This window comes from Jaculus jaculus, chromosome 1, assembly GCF_020740685.1.
Source record: "Jaculus jaculus isolate mJacJac1 chromosome 1, mJacJac1.mat.Y.cur, whole genome shotgun sequence".
Taxonomy (NCBI): Eukaryota; Metazoa; Chordata; class Mammalia; order Rodentia; family Dipodidae; genus Jaculus; species Jaculus jaculus.
This window is the reverse complement of record NC_059102.1, coordinates 132,114,107-132,133,088: the sequence shown is the minus strand read 5'-3', so window position 1 is coordinate 132,133,088 and position 18,982 is coordinate 132,114,107. Positions and strand designations below refer to the sequence as shown.

General features: G+C 44.6%; 2 protein-coding genes across 4 annotated transcripts in view; one reads left to right on the top strand and one right to left on the bottom strand.

Annotated features, from left to right (window-relative positions):
• The window catches only part of Ttll11 (tubulin tyrosine ligase like 11), a 313,170-nt gene that overhangs the window by 73,645 nt on the left and 220,543 nt on the right, over nt 1–18,982 (bottom strand). The window lies entirely within an intron of this gene.
• Nucleotides 16,867–17,363, top strand: LOC105944350 (60S ribosomal protein L23a-like). The gene has a single exon (XM_045153766.1). The coding sequence runs from the start codon at nt 16,867–16,869 to the stop codon at nt 17,335–17,337; it is 471 nt and encodes a 156-aa protein (XP_045009701.1). The 3' UTR covers nt 17,338–17,363.

Sequence of the window (18,982 nt, the reverse complement as noted above, 5' to 3'; positions counted from 1 at the left end):
GGTGGTTTGATTCAGGAGTCCCCCATAAACTTAGGTGTTTTCAATGCTAGGTTCCCAGCTGATGGACATCTGGGAATTAACACCTCCTGGAGGGAGTGTATTGTTGGGGGTGGGCTTATAGGTATTATAGCCAGTTTCCCCTTGCCAGTGTTTGGCATACTCTCCTGTTGCTATGGTCCACTATATGTTGGCTAGGGGGTGATGTCCACCCTCTGCTCATGTTGTCATTTTCCCTGCCATTGTGGAGCTTCCCCCCAAGCCAAAATAAACCTTTTTATCCCCACAAGCTGCTCTTGGTCGGGTGATTTCTGCCAGCAATGTGAACCTGACTACAACACTTCCTGTCTGACTCAGTGATGTACTCAGTGACAGAGCGCTTGCTCAGTATGACAGAGGCCCTGGGTTCAATCCCCGGTACCACACACATCCCTTTTGGTAAGCATCTCAGCTGTTTTTAGTACATCATTCCATGATATCACGTACATTCATTACTGCGCAGTCATCACCACCATCCATCTGTAGAACCTTGTACCTCTCCTAATGGAAGCCCTGTACCTATTAAATAGGACCTGCTCACTTTCCCTCCCTGCAGCCAGCCCTTAGGAACCCAGGGACCTCCCACAGGTAGAATGACACAGCATTGATTCTTGAGAAGCTGCCTTATTTTACATAGTATAGTGACCTCAGGGTTCTGCAGCCTGTATTAGAATCTCTTTCTCTTTAAGTCCAGATGGCCTTCCATTACAGTGTGGGTACCATTTTCTCAAACATTCTACCATTGATAGACTATGGCTGTCATAATGCCTCTGTGAACACAGGAGTGCCAGGCAAGCTAATGGTAAATGGGTGGTCTTCTCTCCCAGATCTCGGCCTCCATCCTGAGCCAGAGGAGAGTCTCTGCATACCTAGTGTCTGGACTAGACACTAGAGAGATTGACTTTTTTCCTCCCCTTTTGGCTGGAGGCACCCAAGCCCTGTTTCTCCTATCTTCTCAGGTCCCATGCGTCACTGCCATCACCCGTTACCCTATTGGTGGATCGCTTGAGTTTCCAACAGCATATGCTAGTCCTGGAAACATCAACATCCCCTTCCAACATATCTTCCATGTCAAAGCCAAAGGATGAGAGCTGGCCACGTCACTCTTGACATTTCCTCCCTCCTAGTGCATTCCCTTTTCCTTTAAGTATTTATCCAAATACTTCACAGACAGACGTCCCCTGAACACTTTGATGACACTACAACCTGCACCTTTCGGCACCTGGCAATCCTTTCTCACTCCATTTTCCTCCCATAAAACCTGTTACCATGGATCATAGTAAAGCCATCCTTTGAGATCCATATGGGATTGTATTCAGGGCTTCTTGTGGGTACCCCATTCTCAGGATGCTCATGCCCCAAATAGGATGGCATGGGGATTTACAAAGAACTTGCTCCTACCTTCCTGGATTACTTAAAATACCTAATATAATGCAAATACTTTATAGACATACAGTCAATACTCTATTATATTGTTTAGGAAGTAGCAACAGGAAAAGGGTCACACATGCTCAGTACAGACACACGCCCCCTAATCGTTTCCCTCTGTGGCTGGTTGAATCTGTAGATGTAGAACCCAGGAACACAGTCACCAACTGTGTCAGCTTCATGCATTTGGTGTGTGTTTGGTCTGTCTCCTGCCCTGTCATCCCCACTCTCATGGAGGAGGGCCTTTCCCAGGGCCGGCATTTGACAAGTTAGTCCTGCTCCCTCCTCAGTCCCCACAGGTAGTGAGCCCTCAGGAAGTACCTTTTAGGCACATTTATGCACAAGCACTCAGGCCTGCTTCTTTTGTTTTAGAAGACAGCCACTGAAGTCCTTCCATGACTTGTCAACTCTGGGAGCCATGCTGATCAGTGTCAGTGCCAGGGAGAATTCCTGACCTTTCCTGCATTATTTTGGCAGCATGCCCTCTGAGTACAGAAAATGTCCAAGTCCACTGTCTTCCAAGAATTGACTCTATTATCATCATGTCATGAAACTAAGGACTTTCAGGGACCTCAGGCACCAGCTATACCCATTCCTTGTTTTATAACTGAAGACCAAGTTCAGAGACGTTGGCTGATATGCTTAGTTTATACAGTTCACTGAGAATGTCACTATCTTTTCCCGTAATGCAGATTTTCACTTCTTTTTGGTTGAACGTGGCACATTCTAAAAGAATCTACAGATTCATTTAAATCTCTCCCATAGGCTAAATCCCAACTGTTGAAATAGTTGAAGAAAGACTCATTTGCAACTACTATCCTTTTTCCATCCATAGCATCCAGGTCATTTCAGGTGTTAGAAACTTTTCTGGGGTACAGTCTCTGTTACTCAAATAGTTTACTTATTCATTTATTTGAGAGAAAGAGGGAGAATGGGTGTGCCAAGGCCTCTAGCAACTGCAAGCAAACTCTAGACGCATGTGCCACCAAGGGCATCTGGCTTTACCTGGGTACTGGGGAATCAAACCTGGCTCCTTAGGCTTTGAAGTCCAGTACCTTAACCACTTAGCCATCTCTCCAGCCCTTTCTCTGCTACTCAAACACAAGAAACATAAGTGATGCCCTCCCAATGCTTTTTCTCACTATCTCTTGGAAAAATGGTCTGCCATTAGCAGAGGGGTGGCAACGACCAGCCATGGTCAGTGTCATGCTCTGGGGAGAACACTCTGCTTACATAGAAGTTGAGTGTCCTCTCTGCGTGGGTGTGGGAGCTCTGTCTGTCTGTAGACTCCAGTGAATGGAGGGAGGGAGGTGATGAGAGAGGCTGAGCTAGGATCTGAGGACGGGTGCAGGTTGTAGATCAGGGAGGTAAGTGAGGGAAGACCTGATAGGAAGAAGATCCTGAATCCCCTTCTCCCTGGCAGGGAAGCCATGAGTCATCAGCCACCTCCAACTGATGAATGTGCAAGCTTGGTCTCAGAGGAAAGCAAAGCATTACTCTAATCATTATTATTAGGTATAATGACTAATTAGTAAAAATTACTACATTTACAGAGTGCCAAGTTATGCCCACTTTTTAATGCATATCATTTCTTTTTTCCTTTACTCTTTCAAGTGTATTTTCTTAATTATAAAGTCAATATGTGTTCATGACAAAAAAAAAATACCTACACACTCCAAAAAATGGAAACAGGGATAAATTCAACATTTAGTTCACAGTGAAACATTGTAGGAATTGTTAACCTGTCTATCCTTCTTCATAAATATGTGTGTGCATTATATAAAATTTAACATAGCTGTGATTACACTTTTGTAAAAATGTTACCTCTAACTCTCACATTTATACAAGAGGATCCCGAGGCTTTAAAGTCTCATAGCAGGGAAATGAGAACAGGGATTCATATCAAGCTCCAGGCATGAGTACGTGCATGTGCATGTGTATGTGTGTGTTGAATACACCTGAGTGTACAGATATGTGGGCCGTGTGCATGCGTGCAGAGGCCAGAAGAGAACATTGAGTGTCCCCTTCTATTGAGGTGTTTCCTTGAGACAGAGTCTTACTGAACCTGTAGCTGCCATTTTTTCAACCAGACTGGCTGTCCAGGGAGCCCCAGGTATTCTCTTTCGGTTTTCCACAGGACTGGAGTTACAGTTGTTTACATGGGTGCCAGGGGATCAAACTCAGGGTGAATCAGACCCTTTCAAGCCCTGTTTATATGACAAGTGCCCTAATCTGCTGAGTCATCTCCCTAGCTTCCAAGTCAAGTCTTTCTATTACCAAAATGTGACTTTCCCCCAACTCTGCCATGTTCATGTTACTTTGCACACACAAGTGTAAATTTTCAAATTTAATTTCTGGAGGCATAGTCTCTTCAAGGCTGGCCTTGAACTGAGGTCCTCCCACTTCAACCTCCCAGGTCTCCTGGGTTTACAGGCATGTGCCAACACCTCTGGCTTGTTAAGTGACGTTTTAACTGCATTTGCTGGCTTATTCTCTGCCCCAGCTGCTGGCTGGCTGCTGTCCTGCTGAGAGAATGGCCACAACAAGACACCAAGGTCATCCAGCTATGTCGACTCAACTGGCCAGTACCTGACTATGGTAAGCGTCAAAAGGTTACACTTTGATGAAGACATTCTTTGGGAGACTAGAGGGATTCTGTGGTTTCTGTCCATATAGATATCTGGAAGGCTGAACTCAGAAAGCATAAGGAACACTTTTTTTTTTTGCAAACTGCTTTGAACAAGACAGTAAAACTAAGTTCTACCGAGCTGCCATCAGGAGCCCAGCCTACACCTAAGAAGGGGCAGGAAATAAAGAACACCTGTGGAGAGGAACTGGGAGGAGCTGGAGTCCATTTCTTCCCAGATGTCTGAACAAAGCTGAAGGTAGTACGTATCCTCCTGTGGGTGCCATAACAGACGACACTGCTGGCCTGTCAAGCACTGGGCACGGGAGATAGAAAATAATTATGACAACATCTCTGCCTTCAGGGAGCTCAAACTCTGGGCAGAGAGGTTCCCAAAATAACAATTTCATAGGATAGGATGTAGTGTGCAGGGGCGGGAGGAAACCTTGAAACATTTCCCCAGCACTCAAGGTTAGATTTCTTAAAACCTCCATGATGAGAAGAAAAGGAAGAGTATGGCAGGGCAGGGACCAACATCAGGAACAGTTAAGGATTTTAACTGTTAGTTAAAGGATTTTACATAAGTTCTATGTTCACTGAAATAAAATAACAAAGCACTGAAGAAAATCATCTTTTATCTTTCATTTCTTAAATTCAATAGCAATTAAGTTGGCACACTTTGCCCTCTCAATAGTTTTTAGAATCTCTTGCAGTTTGAACAAGCAATCTGGAATGTGTTCTCCTTTGCTATAGAAAGTCTTCACAGTGAAGTTCATTAGATGTGTAGGTGTGTGTTATGAGTTTGATGAGCATATATTTTTAAGTGAGTGTCTATTTGTACATACGTGTTTGTGTGTAAGTGTATGCATGTTTATGTGTGAATATGTGATTGTAATCATGTGTATGTATATTGGTGGACACATGTGGTTGTGTGTGCATGTGTTCATGTGTGTGTCTGTGTATGAATGTGTTGTTCCATGATCTTAAGAGTCACTTATCCCTAAATGAATAATTAGGGGTTGTTTCTGCCTCTGGACCCTATTGGAGACACGGAATGCTGAGAATGCTGGGAAAGCAAGGAATGTTGGGAATGCAGGGGGTTCTGGGAATACTCCCAGCTTTGCCAGTGCTGCACAGGACTCCCGTGCATTGCCTTCCTTCTGACCGCCGAGCCCGTCCTTGTCCTTAGCTCATCAACGGGCAGTCTCACTGACAGTCTGCACTGCTTCCTCCTCACTGCCACTGTCTGGTCCCTCTGCCTGACTGCTGTCAACAGAAGTATCTCACCCATGTCCCTAGCATGAGAACCAAAATGCTCACGACCACACAGAAAGGGTGTAGAAGGAACTCTGCAGATACCTGGGCTTCAGCAAGTGGCTGGGCTAGAGAAGGTGGCCGAGCACACCCCTCAAGTTCATCACTGGGGGAGCTATCTTCCCACTGTATCAGGGATGAGGGGGTCCTGCGCACAGTGCGTGTCCCGAGCCATGGAACAGCACATGCAAAGGCTCAGAGGCAGGAGCAGCTGTGGGTCAAATAATGCCTGTCAGCTGCGGGGTTTCCCTAGGCCTCCTCAATACTGGAGCTGTTCCAATTCCGTAGCTGTAACTCAGGTCATCTTAATTCCACTTTGGCCTGGCAATCTAGAAATGAAGAGACTCATTAACAAAGCTTCGGTAACTAAGAATCCTGCTGTGCACACACAGGAGAACACAAAAAGGGGTCCCTCGAGAGTCTGGGTCTACCTGTCCTCTGCTTACAGCCCATGCGCTTGGAGGAGTGAGAAAACTACCTTGCTGATATCCATGTAAAGCATTTGGCTTCACACCAGCCCGGCAGGGCAGGAAATAGGTTAAGGTGGTTGTGTGATGGTTTCAATCAGATGTCCCGCATAAACTCGTGTGTTTTGAATGTTTGGTCTCCAGTTGGTGGCAATTTGGGAGGTACAGCCTTGCGAGAGGAGATGTGTCTTGGGGGCACCTTTGGGGTGCTACATTCAGCAACCTTTTGCCAGAGCTTGGCTCACTCTCTTGCTGCTGTTTTCCACAAAGTGATATGCAGCCTCTTCTTGGCCATGCCTTCCTCTGCCATCGTGAAGCTTCCCCTTGAGACTGTAAGCCAAAATAAAACCTTCCTCCCATCAGCGGTTTTGTCCTGGCAGCGAGAAGGCGATCACAACAGGTAGGTTAAGCATCTCACTCAAGGCCATATGGCCAGCACGTGTCAGAGCTGGGTTCAAGCCTGAGCCCGTTCCTCCCCATTTTTCTCCCACTTCCAGTTCCAGACTACAGCCACTTTGCAGGCCCAGTCTCTTCAGGATGAAGGCTTAATCAGAGCCCGCGTCACCATAACCGTCAAAAGGTTCCCAAATGCCCTTTCCTCACCCAGCCTCCTCTTCCCTCCTCTCCCATCACCTTGTTGTCTCACTCATAAAATCAGACACCACCATCATAATCCCTAGAGAGAGAAGGGCGACCGAGGAGAAGAAAGGCGGGAAGGGGTCAGGGGACTCTGCGATCCTTGCAAGGGCAGTGTGGGGCCTCAGGCACATGGAGGGGGCCAGAGAGGACAGCAGAGGTAGGTTGGGGAGCAGTGGGTCCTTAGAACACAGGCTTGGCTGGGCCTGGAGGAGGAAGTGGCTACAGCAGAGGGTTCTGGCAACAGAGGGTACTAGCCATGCTGCTTGACAATGACCCCCACGCTGGTGCTCAGTGGTTTCTATGTCATGTGATGGGTCACGTATGGCAGGCTGACTGGACATGGCTCTCAGTGGGACGGCGACAAGCTGCCGCAGCACAGATAGAGGTTTGGGCTTCACTGGACATATCCCACGGGCCACCAAGGAACATGGAGGAATTCACGGGTAGGGAAGGAGCCACACCCCCCCTTGTCCTTATGCCTCTCCTTCTGCCCGATGCTTTCTCTTTGCCCAGTCCCTGGTACCCTCCTGGACTCTATCTGCTCCTAACACTTCCCTCCCTCACTCCACAGTCTGTGCGTGCCACACCTAAGCCTCTGTTAGGGGACATATGGCGTGAAAGAGCTGTTTCCATCACACAGTCCCTCTTTCCCAAGTCCCCTCCACCCCACCCCTGCTGGCCACCTTGGGCTTGCCCCGCATGGCTTCCAGGCCTTTGAACCTCACAGGCCCTCTGCTGGCCTCCCTGGCCCAGCTGCTCCCTTCTCCACGAGGCGTCTCTGACCCTGCCGCTCACTGTGTCCTTCCCTGCTTACTTCTCCGCAGCATTACTACCTCCTTACTCTCTCTCTGTATTTTTTAAAAATATTTTTCTCTATTTTCTTCTTCCCTATAGCACACTGCCACCAGAATGTGCGTTCCATGAGATTTGGGTTTTTGCTTCACGCACTGACACATTCCCAGCAGCTCATATGTCAGGTGCTCAGTAAATATCTAATGAAAGAACAAAGGAAGAAAGGAGATTTCTAAATGTTGTGTTAGGAGCTTTATGTTATGCTTTATTTCATTCTGCTGGAAACCTACTGAGGTAACACTGTTTCTCTTCCACTTTATGAAGAAACAGAAGCCAGTGAGTTACATAAAGGGCTCAAGTTCATATATCTAGCAAGTGGATTGTGAACCAGGACAGACTGCCTCTTATTTGTGCTTGTTACGTTCTCCACACCACAGATGACACCTCCCATGGTCCCAACTGTCTGTGGCCCTGAAGTTGTCATTTCCCAAGCGTCTTTATTTAAAGCAGGTTCAAGGGGAATATGAACACATTTTATTTATGATTATTATATATTATTACCTCATTTTATGTCTGAGTACTTGAAGTTATTCCACAGATTACTGGATTCAATTGCCACAGTTGAAAAGTTAGCTGGCTGTCTAATCCTCATCATGCTGTAGCTGTGCACTCTGTCCCTTTATCTCTGGTTGCTCTTACAGTGGCCGCTCTTACAATCTTTTATTTGCCTTTATATTTGACAGTTCCACAAAAATGTGTCAGCCTGAGGATTTTTATTTATGTTTTTTTTTTTTTTTTTGAGACAAGATTTTACATTCTAATCCAGGCTTGACTGGGACTTACTATGTAGCCCAAGCTAGCTTTGAATTCACACCAGTCTTCCTCCCTCATCTGACAAAATGAGCCACTACATGTGGATCATTTTATGTTTTTCCTTGGGGTTCATTGGGCTTTTTTTTCTTTTTCTTTTGGTTTTTCGAGGTAGGGTCTCACTCTGGTCCAGGCTGACCTGGAATTAACTCTGTAGTCTCAGGGTGGCCTTGAACTCACGGCGATCCTCCTACCTCTGCCTCCCGAGTGCTGGGATTAAAGGCGTGCGCCACCACGCCCCGCTCATTGGGCTTTTGAATGTAAAGATTTGTGTCTTTCTTTTCTAATTTTTTAAAATATTATTTATTTGAGAGAGAAAAAGAGAAAGAGAGAAATTGAGAGAGAGAGAGACAGAAGAGAGAGAGATTGAGCGCATACCAGGGCCTTTTGCCACTGCAAACAGATTCTAGATGCATGCACCACTTTGCATCTGGCTTTACATGGGTACTGGGAAATTAAACTCAAGCCAGCAGGCTTTGCAAACAAGGGCCTTTAACTGTTGAGCTATTTCCCCAGCCCATGTTTCTAATTTTCATTAGAAAATTCCCACCCTTAATTTATTTGGCTATCAACTCTGCATTTTTTCTATCACTATTCTGGAATTTCTATTGAGTGAGTATATGTTAGAACTCTTACTGTATATTCTGTTATTTTCCATGTTAGATTTTTGGTGAATTCTTCAGATGTATTGTTAGCTGCCTATCAGTTCTTTAATTTTTTTGGGGGGGGGTGGGTCTAATAGGCTATTAAATCCATCCAAAGAATTTCTATTCTAATCACAATAGTTTTGTGTGATGTGTGTATACATGTATATGAGAGTTTGCATGTGTGTGGATACACATACACATGTGTACACATGCGTGTAGAACACAGATTAACATCAGGGGTCCTTCTTAGTTGCTGTCCACCTTATTCTTGGAGGCAGAGTCTTGTGTTGAACCTACAGCTCACCAATTTGGTTAGACTAGTTAGCAAGTGATCCCCAGGGATTCCCCACCTTCATTTCCCCAGTTCTCAGATTATAGGCATCATTTACCACACCCAGCTATTACTGGGTTCTGGGAATTTGAACTCAGGTTCTCATGCTTATACAGGCACTTTACCCACCGAGACATCTGCCAGCCCCTAATCAGTTTCTACCAAGTTCGCTGAGTTGTTTTCAGAGGTCCATGATAGGATACTGGCTGGTTTGGCTCACTCTCCTTTTCTGCTCCTGTGTTCTGAGTGTGAGCATGTCACCAGAAAATCATCTGTGTGCAGGACCTCAGGCCCATGTGCTTCTTCTCTGGCATAGGTGGGAGTTGCAAGCAGACCCAAAGGCCCAGGGATAGCCAGTGGTGGGGGCATTCTCTTCTGCCCTACATCACCTGTGAGGTAACTCTAGAGCAGTTCTGACGTGCAGTGAGCCTGATCTCAATCAAGGTCAGAGGCTGTCATGCAGAGGACATCTATGGCTTCCATGTTAGTCATCCTCTGAGATTCCTGTGGCCCAGGACAAGCCCAGTTGTTTGACAGCTTTCTAGTGATGTCTACAAGCACACAGTCTCACCAGAAGCTTGGAGACATGGTCTGATGATTTCCATGCAAAGGCAATAATGAGGAAAGGGAGGCCCAGGCACAGAGGGCTTCCTGGGCATGAAACTGTGCCATGTACTTTACATATGTCATCTCAAATCCTCATCCAAGCCCTATAAGGTTAAGTGGATTCCTCCCCTCTCCCTACCTTGTAGACAGGGACTAAACGTCACATAACAAGTAGATAGCAGAGTCTAGACCGGAACCCTTTCATGTTGCTTCTTTCCTTTGAGAAATTAGAATACAGAAGTGCTCTGTGGGCATGTGAAGAATACTTTGCTAAATCTAAGGCAGCCCATGTGGCTTAGATGGAAAGTACTTGGCAGAGCTTGATGGTATTACTGAAAACAGTACATACTTTGGAGCCCAAATAGTTCAAATCCCAATGCTGCCACTTAGGTGTTACGTGACTGTGGGTAAGAAATTCAACTCTTCTGACCCTGTTTTCTCATACTTAAAATTGGGAAAATGTCTCTCTTGCAAGGTCACTGCAAGGTTTAGTGAGATTACATATAAATATAAATTTGCATGTATGTTTATAATATGAGATTATAAACCAGTCCTGGTAGACCAGGCCTGTAAACCAAGTTATTTGAGAAAGCTGAGACAGGAAGATTGCAAATTCAAGGTCTGTTTGAGCTACAGAGAGGAGAGTGGGTTAAAACTAGATGAGGCAACTTAGTGAGATACTGTATCAAGCATGTGTGTGTGTGTGTGTGTGTGTGTGTGTGTGTGTGTGTGTGTGTGTATGGCTAGGGATGTAGTTCAGTGGTAGAACCCTTATCTTACCTAATAATCATGAGACCTTGGATTCAATCTTCAGTATTGAAGGAGGGAGGGGGACAGAGAGAGAAACTAAGACCAAAAGATTAAATACATTGTTTTTATGCTCAGTATTTTTATCACATACATGCACATGAGCACATGTGTACTCCTCTTGCATAGGCATAAATGGTGGCTGGCATTACAGTCATCATTCTATCCGGATCTGCCCGGTTAGTGTTACACGTCACAAATCTGTCATGGAGAGCAGATTCACTGACATAGTAGAAAGGATTAGGTCATGTAAAGCAATCAAAGCAAGTCCTGAAGTGTAGTTTTGTCTTCTGTGCTTTGAATGGAATGACATTTATCCTGTCATTTTGTAGTTAGGGTTTGGCAGGTTTTCCCATCAGCCTATAGATACAAACCACAATGTGGGTTAAATATACATACCAATTTAGCTTCACATATGGGCTAAGTCTGACCAGAAAATAGCAATGGTTTTCATTCCCATATTCATGTCAGTATTCTCTTAGAAAACAGTTCTTTCTCCTTGGAGAAAGTGTTGACAACTCACAGTATTTCCACACTTAATAGCAATCATCCCAAGGACATTTGTAACTGCTTGGCTTTTCTATACTGTCACATGTTAATTCCACTGCCCATCTTGAATTACATCAGCTGCCCTCACAGCTGGAGTCCTACAGAGGGCTGAAGCTTCCACCAGTCCATTCAACCCTCTTTAGGGACTGAACTGGTTCTGACCCAGAAGGTGGAGCCACAGTTGTTTTAAAATTGCTTTTGTCCTTTCTACCTTTTAAGCCTGGAATCCTCATGCCTGAAACCAATGCCCATCTGGTTGCTGCCAACTACATGATCATGGAGGCAAGCTGATGCCCCCGCCCTCCACAGAACATATTCTTTTGTGCCTGCCTGGAACCTTGCTTCCCATGAAAGAGACAATTTGACTGTGATCTCTGCCCATCTGACTGTGCCCCACACAACTAACTCCCTGATTGCTTTTTCTACCAGGGAAGCAGGTTGTGTTAGTTGTAAATATTCCTACTGTCTGTGTCCAAATGTGAACAACCTGAGCCCATGCAACCACAAGGTCACTGATACCGGGCTGCTAGTGTTGAGCAAGGCCTGAACTTCCTTGTCTTGCCTATCATCAGAGCCCAAATCTCTAAGCTCACGTGGATCCAAGTATCATTTGTCATGTTCTTTCACTTTGAAAAACCATGCTAGCTCTTTGTGCCACATTTCTTGGACCTTCAAAGCTCACAACATTCTGGCCTACATTGCACATAGATGTCCTAGGTGTGGAGGCTATTTGTTGTGGTCAGCTCCATGATGCTGGGATGAACTTCCAAAGCAGACACAGTTTATGGGAGGAAGAGATTTATTTGAAGCTTACAGATCCAGGGGAAGTCCCATTGATGGCAGAAGAAGCTGGCCCCCTTTCACAGAGCCAAGCAGAGAGACACTGCTGCCCAGCCAGTACCACAAGCAAGGGCAAAATTGGCAGCCAGAGAGCAAGGAACCCAAACAGAGCTCAAGCAACCTGCATGCCTTTAGGCTGAACATCAGATCTGCCCCCAAACACACCTTTTGGCTAGACCTCAAGGATTCCCCCCCGCCCCCAGTGACACCTCTTCCAGCCAGGCAGCTAGAGATCTAAGTTACAGGCTTAACTAAAACTTTTAGGTCTATTGGTGATATACATTCAAATTACCACATTGTTATATCAGAGTTTAATATAGTATCTTATATTTTCATAGATGACATAAAAATTTGAGATGGGCAAGAGAACAAAACTCTCCTATATAACTTCACCATCCACAAATGACCACTTTTAAGTTTTGATAACTTTCCTTCAGTCCTCTTCTATACATATATTTTCACACAGTTAAAATCATACTATATTATATATACAGTCTTACAACCTAATTTTACATTAATATATTACTATAAACATTTTGCCATGTCACTAAAATTATTTACAGATACCATGTTTGTAACAGAATGTCCCTAAAGCTAACAGATAGACTATTTCCAATTTTTCATACTTGGATGAACATACTTATGCAAACGATCTTTCTCACAATTTTGTATTATATCTTGGTACAAACTCTCAGAAGTAAAATTTGAGTCAATAGGTATTAGCATTTTAAGCCCTTGATATGTAACATAGCTTTTGTCTATGACCTTGAAAATTGCTAAGGAATAGACCCATCGGTACCAATTCAAAGCTTCCATCCTTTGTCATGAAGTTAACTGAGATCACAATAAGACAGGTTGACATATTTTATATTAATTTCATCACAAATAAGAGTTTAAAAATATTTCACAAAGGAGTATATGAAACTAAAAGTAATGAGATTAACCAATATTTTCGAATGACCTCCAGTCACTTTCCTAATAATAAGAAACTCCCATTGAGATTTACATCTCTAATTTTTTAAAATAAATGTTTTAACTTATTTATTTGAGAGGGAAAGAGACAGAGAAAGAGAGAGAGAGAGAGAGAGAGAGAAAAAAAAAGAAAGAGAGAGTGAATGGGTGCACCAAGGCATCCAGCCACTGCAAACGAACTCCAGACACATGTGCCACATTGTGCATCCGGCTTATGTGGGTCCTGAGGAATCGAACCTGGGTCATTTGGCTTTGCAGGTAAGTGTCTTAACTGTTAAGCCATCTCTCTAGCCTACTATGTCTCTAATTAGTTTTAGACTCTTCTCAAAGCTATGCATCTGAATCTGAGCTAGCAGCCTCAACAGCCAGAATTGGAATGGTAAACTCTATTTCTGAACTCCTTTTAGAGCATTCTCAGAATTCCATTTATGTAATAAATTCTTAAAAATTTCTGTATTCTCTGTAATTCCTCCCCTGATTCTTTCAGGCAGAATTAATCACTCTTCTTTGCATAAATCATAGCCAAGGCCTCATCAACTGCTTTGGTCTTTATCACATTTGCATTCTTTTTTGAAGCCTCAGTCCTCAGACTTGGTGTAGCCACCAGCACCTAACAGGCCAGCACAAACATAGTGGGAATTGCTTGCCAGCTTTGGCCGGGAGGCTGCACATAGAATATTGGGGAAGAAAGAACATTTCATCTAAAATTTCAGTGGTCCCAAAACAAAACTCCATTCATTACTTCAGAGCTATTTATGGAGTGCTTTCTAGGTTACAGGTACCAGGCTGAGTGATGAGATCCACTTAGTGCTCACTGCCTTCCTAGGGTTCATGGAGAACGATGACAACAAAACACAGAGGTTTCAACCATCATGTTAAAGAGGTCTTCCAAGGGTGAGGGGAAACGAGTATGCTAAGGGAAAGAGGCTGGTCTTCCACCAGTCACGATCAGCTTCATTCCATTATCGGTAAGTCATGGAAGACTCCTAGGAAACTAACCACATGGCGACATCATGTGCTCATGCATTTTCACTTGGTAGCAAATTTCTGAGGATATGTGGTCTAGACCTTTGAAATCTGTTAAATCTTTTTTGTTATTTTAAAGCATTTTTGTTTTCTCTCTGTGTGTATATGTGTGTGTGTGTGTTGCCACTGCACACAAATGCCACATACTTGCACCACTTTTTGCATCTGTCTTTCCTTAGGTGCTGGGGAAGTGAACCCTGAGCCAGCAGGCTTCACACGCAAGTGCCTTTAACTGCTGAGCCATCTCCCCAGCCTGAAATCTACTAAGTCTTACTTCAGATGTTCCTGGGGATTCTTACATCTGGGTGGTTTGCTAGGGAAGATGCATTATTTCTAACTGACTACACATAATTGGGAGAGAATATCAAAGACCCAAGGCTAAAATCTCACAAAGGAAAGGTGCTGAGCGGTGGACCCTGAGGGTCTCCTTAGTTCTGTTCTCTCTTTTAAAGTGTGAGGCAGGGGCACAAGTTAGTGAGTAGGGGTCTCAACACAGTGTCCTGACATTTACATCTCCAGGTTAGAAAACCTGGAGGGCCTGACTCCTCAGGCATGATGATTAATACAGAAGATCTTGCCACACACTGGTATTTCATGATTGAGGGAAAGAGATCCATCTCCTATTCTGACAATTGCTGCACTAGGGATTCATTAAATATTGAAGTGACTAATAAAGTCATTTTTTCCCATTTAATGGTGGTTTTTCTCCTCTTGCCTTTTCATTTACTTGGCCATCCAGCTGATTTCCTCAACGAGTGTGCACAGCTATTACGAGAAACATGCAGCTGTGTTTGTCTTCTAGGAACTAGTGTTCCTTGCAGGCCTTCCTCCTTGGTTTGTAGATGGCTGTTTTCTTTCTATGTGTATCTACATCCACATTTTCTCTCCTTATAAGGACACTGGTCATACTGGACTAAGGCATACTTGCGTGACCTCATGTTAACTTGATTACTCCAATAAAGACCCCACTGCCAAATAAGGCTTCTTTTTGTGTTACTTGGGCTTAGGATTTCAGCTGGAATTTGGGGGTGGGAAGGATACATGATTCAACTCATAGAAGTTAGTCAATTCATTCTTCACTTCTCCATTCATCCTTCCAACCATAACTGAGCACTGAGATTCCAGGCATTGACGAGGGTCACAGACAGGTGAGCGGTGCAGTCCTGAAAGGCGCCACACCTGGTAACACTGTCTCTACAGACAGACGACTCAGTGCAGTGCAAATGTAAGCCCAAGGTGGCCACAGAGGCGCTGTGGCTGTTGGCTCACAAGGTGTATTCTGGGCAGGTTTCCAAGGTTTCTCAGAAGAAGGGGAGCTGAGGCAAAAGGTAAATGACTGGGCAAAGCTACACGTGAGGTAAGGGAACGAGAGCAATGGCTGGATTCTAAGCAAAGGAACCTTCAAGTGTAAACCAATATGAGGGCAGAGGAAGGCCCTTCAGAAATTCAGGTATGTTGGGCTGAGGAGATGGCTCAGCTATTAAAGGAATTCAGGTATGTGGGCGGAGCCTACACTGTGTGGAAGGGCAGTAAGAGCCGAGCGAGTGAAGGGTCCAAGTGGCCAGGCAGTCATCGTGAGATGACCAGAAGCAGAGACACAGTTTGTCTGTTGGAACCTAAGTGCTCAACAAATTTCCCATCTGTTTGGAACATGACTAAGAACAAGGAAGCCAGGGAGAGGTCCTACAAGGAGACAGAAACAAGATTTGGAAAGTCACTCCCTAAAGGTTGTCTATACAGGAAAAGAGGCTTTGTGGAGCCTCACTCCACACCCACAAACTCTCACTTTCACCATACCTCTAATATCTGAAAGATCAGCACACAGCAAGGGATAGTCACCAAATTAGAAGGGAGGCTGTGAGATGTCACAGTCACATGATCTATAGAGTCTGGGACAGCCACCAGCCTGAAAACAGGAGAAAGTTGAAAAGGCCCACACCAAAAACTTATAACTTACAGAACAACTTCAAACTGGTATGTAAAATCATCATTCAAATAAAGTCTTGTACAAGATAGGCACAGTGGTATATACCTGTCACCCCAGTATTCAAAAGGCTGAGTCTGGCGGGTAGAGATTTTGCAGCCAGTTTCATAGCAATACATTGTCAAAAAAAATTTTTTAATAAGAGAAAGAGAAAGTGAAAGAGGTTGGGAGAGATGGCTCAGCAGTTAAGAGCATTTCTGTGTAAGCATGAGGACCTGAGGAGGCCTGAGAGACTGTTGGAGTTCAACATGCTGGACCTACATAAACAGCTGAACGTGGCCATGGGCTTCTATTACCTCAGGGCTTGGTGAAAAAAAGAAATGGCAAGTGCTGGGGTCAGTGAGGTACTCTGGCTTAAACAGGAATAGTTAAAAAAATGATGGAGGGAACACCCAACATTCCCCTCTGGAACACCATAGGTGAGCACAGTCCACCACAGGAGAGCACACAGAGTGCTACAAGGGTACATACATGTGCATACAACACACACACACACACACACACACACACACACACACGTGTGTGCCACATGACACACACACACACAAAGAAATAAAGATTACACACACACACACTAAAAGAAAGGAAGGCAAGAAAGGAAAAAGACAAAATGAAAGAATTTAAGATGTCAAAGTGCTTAGAGGCTTATACACAAGATGATTTGAAAACCGAAGAAGCTGGAAAGATGGTTTAGTTGGTGAAGCGTTTGCCGTAACAACATGAGGATCTGAGTGTAATTCCCAGAACCTAAGTAAAAGTGCTGGTGTGGTGGCACATGCTTGGAATCCCAGCTCTATAGAGATGGAAACAGGAGGCTCCCTGAGGCCCACAGGCCACCCAATATAATCTCATTGGTGAGCTCCAAGCCAATGAGAGATCAGGTCTCAAAAAAAAAAAAAAAGAAAAGATGGCATTCCTTGCTTTTCGCCAAGATGGCACCGAAAGCGAAGAAGGAAGCTCCTGCCCCTCCCAAAGCTGAAGCCAAAGCAAAGGCCCTGAAAGCCAAGAAGGCCGTGCTGAAAGGCATCCACAGCCACAAAAAGAAAAAGATCTGCACGTCACCCACCTTTCGGCTACCCAAGACACTGCGCCTCCGGAGGCAGCCTAAATACCCTGGGAAGAGTGCCCCCAGGAGAAACAAGGTTGACCACTGTGCCATCATCAAGTTCTCCCTGACCACTGAGTCAGCCATGAAGAAGATAGAAGACAACAGCACCCCGGTGTTCATCGTAGACGTTAAGGCTAACAAGCACCAGATCAAACAGGCTGTGAAGAAACTCTATGACATTGATGTGGCCAAAGTCAACACCCTGATCAGGCCTGATGGAGAGAAGAAGGCCTGTGTTCTTCTGGCTCCCGATTATGATGCTATGGATGTTGCCAACAAAATTGGGATCATCTAAACTGGATCCAGCTGGTTAATTCTAAATACGCCTTTTTTTTTCACTATTAAAAACAAATAGATGGCATTTCTGACAACTAACACCTGAGGTTGTCCTCTGACCTCCATATGACATGCATGTGCACTCATATACATGTGCACTTCCACCCATACACACACACACACACACACACACTAAAAGAAGAATGCAAAGTCTCACTTCTCTCAACTATGTCTAATGGTCAGAGGTTAGCTATAGGGCTGGGGAGATGGCTTAATGGTTAAAATGCTTGTCTGCAAAGCTAAAGGACCCAGGTTTGATTCCTCAGGACCCATGTAAGCCAGATGCACAAGGTGGTGAATGTGTCTGGAGTTTGTTTGTAGTAGCTGGAGGCCCTGGTGTGCCCATTATCTCTCTCTCTGTCTTTCTGTCTCTTTCTTTTGCTCAAATAAATAAATAAAAATAAAATTAAAATTAAAAAGGTTTGCTATAATGCCAAGAGGTAGCTTTCACCAAACTGTAAGTGCTCATGGACTTCTAGAGTTTTCTGTTAGAAAGGACTACAGAAATTATTTAGGTCAAACCTTTTAAGGTCTAAGAAAGTGAATCCCAGCGTGGGGTGGGATTAACCTAGAACCACCCACCAAGCAAGGAGAAAAGCCTGACCTGGGTTGGGCCATGCCTCCTGGATAGGAATTGTTTATCAGGGAACACTCCCAGGATGGGTAGGCTTGGGGCAGCTCTGCAGAAGCAGGGCCCAAAATAATTTCAAATCAGAGAGTCACTGGAACAGTGGGACTGAGGTAATGGGGTCCTGATGACTGCTGGCAATGCCCTAGCAGCCCGATTCCAGGGCCCAGCACTCAATGGGATTTCCTCACAGGGTCCTCCAGGCAAGGCTGTATGGTGAGCAGACGGATAAGAGCCTCAGAGGGAGATAGCTAATTTGCTCACATAATCCAATGCTCAAGTGCAAAGTCAGAGCCAGAACCATGGTCTCTGGCATTTTGCAGATACTGAGCCTGTCCTGAGGGACACCCATCTATTTAGGTCTTACAAATAACCTTGAGTGAGTCTGTTCTATTCTGGCTTTCTCTCGTGGGGTACATCTGAAGTCATCTGCTCTCACTTGGGCTAAAGTATGTTACTTATCTGTGGTGAGCAGGGCTGCTTGCTTTCAAAGGCTGCTCTACGGTTCCATAACCCTCTGCTGTTACAGAAAACCTCTTGTATTTCGTGAATGCTTTAGAAACTTTCCAGATCCCTTGCCACTTCCTCTGCCAGCTGAGTGTGATAGTTCAGAAAATGGTGCCACATCACGGCGACTTCAAATGAAACACTGGCTCCAGCCCTCCAGAAAGTGGCTTTCTTTAGAACACATTCATGATTAAAACAAAGGGCTGTGGGCTTGTGGGGACGGTGACATTTGAGCTGTCAAGACAGTCAGAAATGTTTGGGAAAACATCTTTTCTCCCCTTTTCTTAGATAATGCTTCCTTCATAAATAGCTGCAACTTCAAATTATTTCTCCTTATAAATTAACATGCTTTAGATTGCACAGGAAAGAGCCTGGAAATCTTTGATTGTCTCAAATATAATTATTGTTTTGACTAATAAGTCAACTTTACAATGGTAAAAAGGCAAATCACTAAAACTAGGTGGCTTGC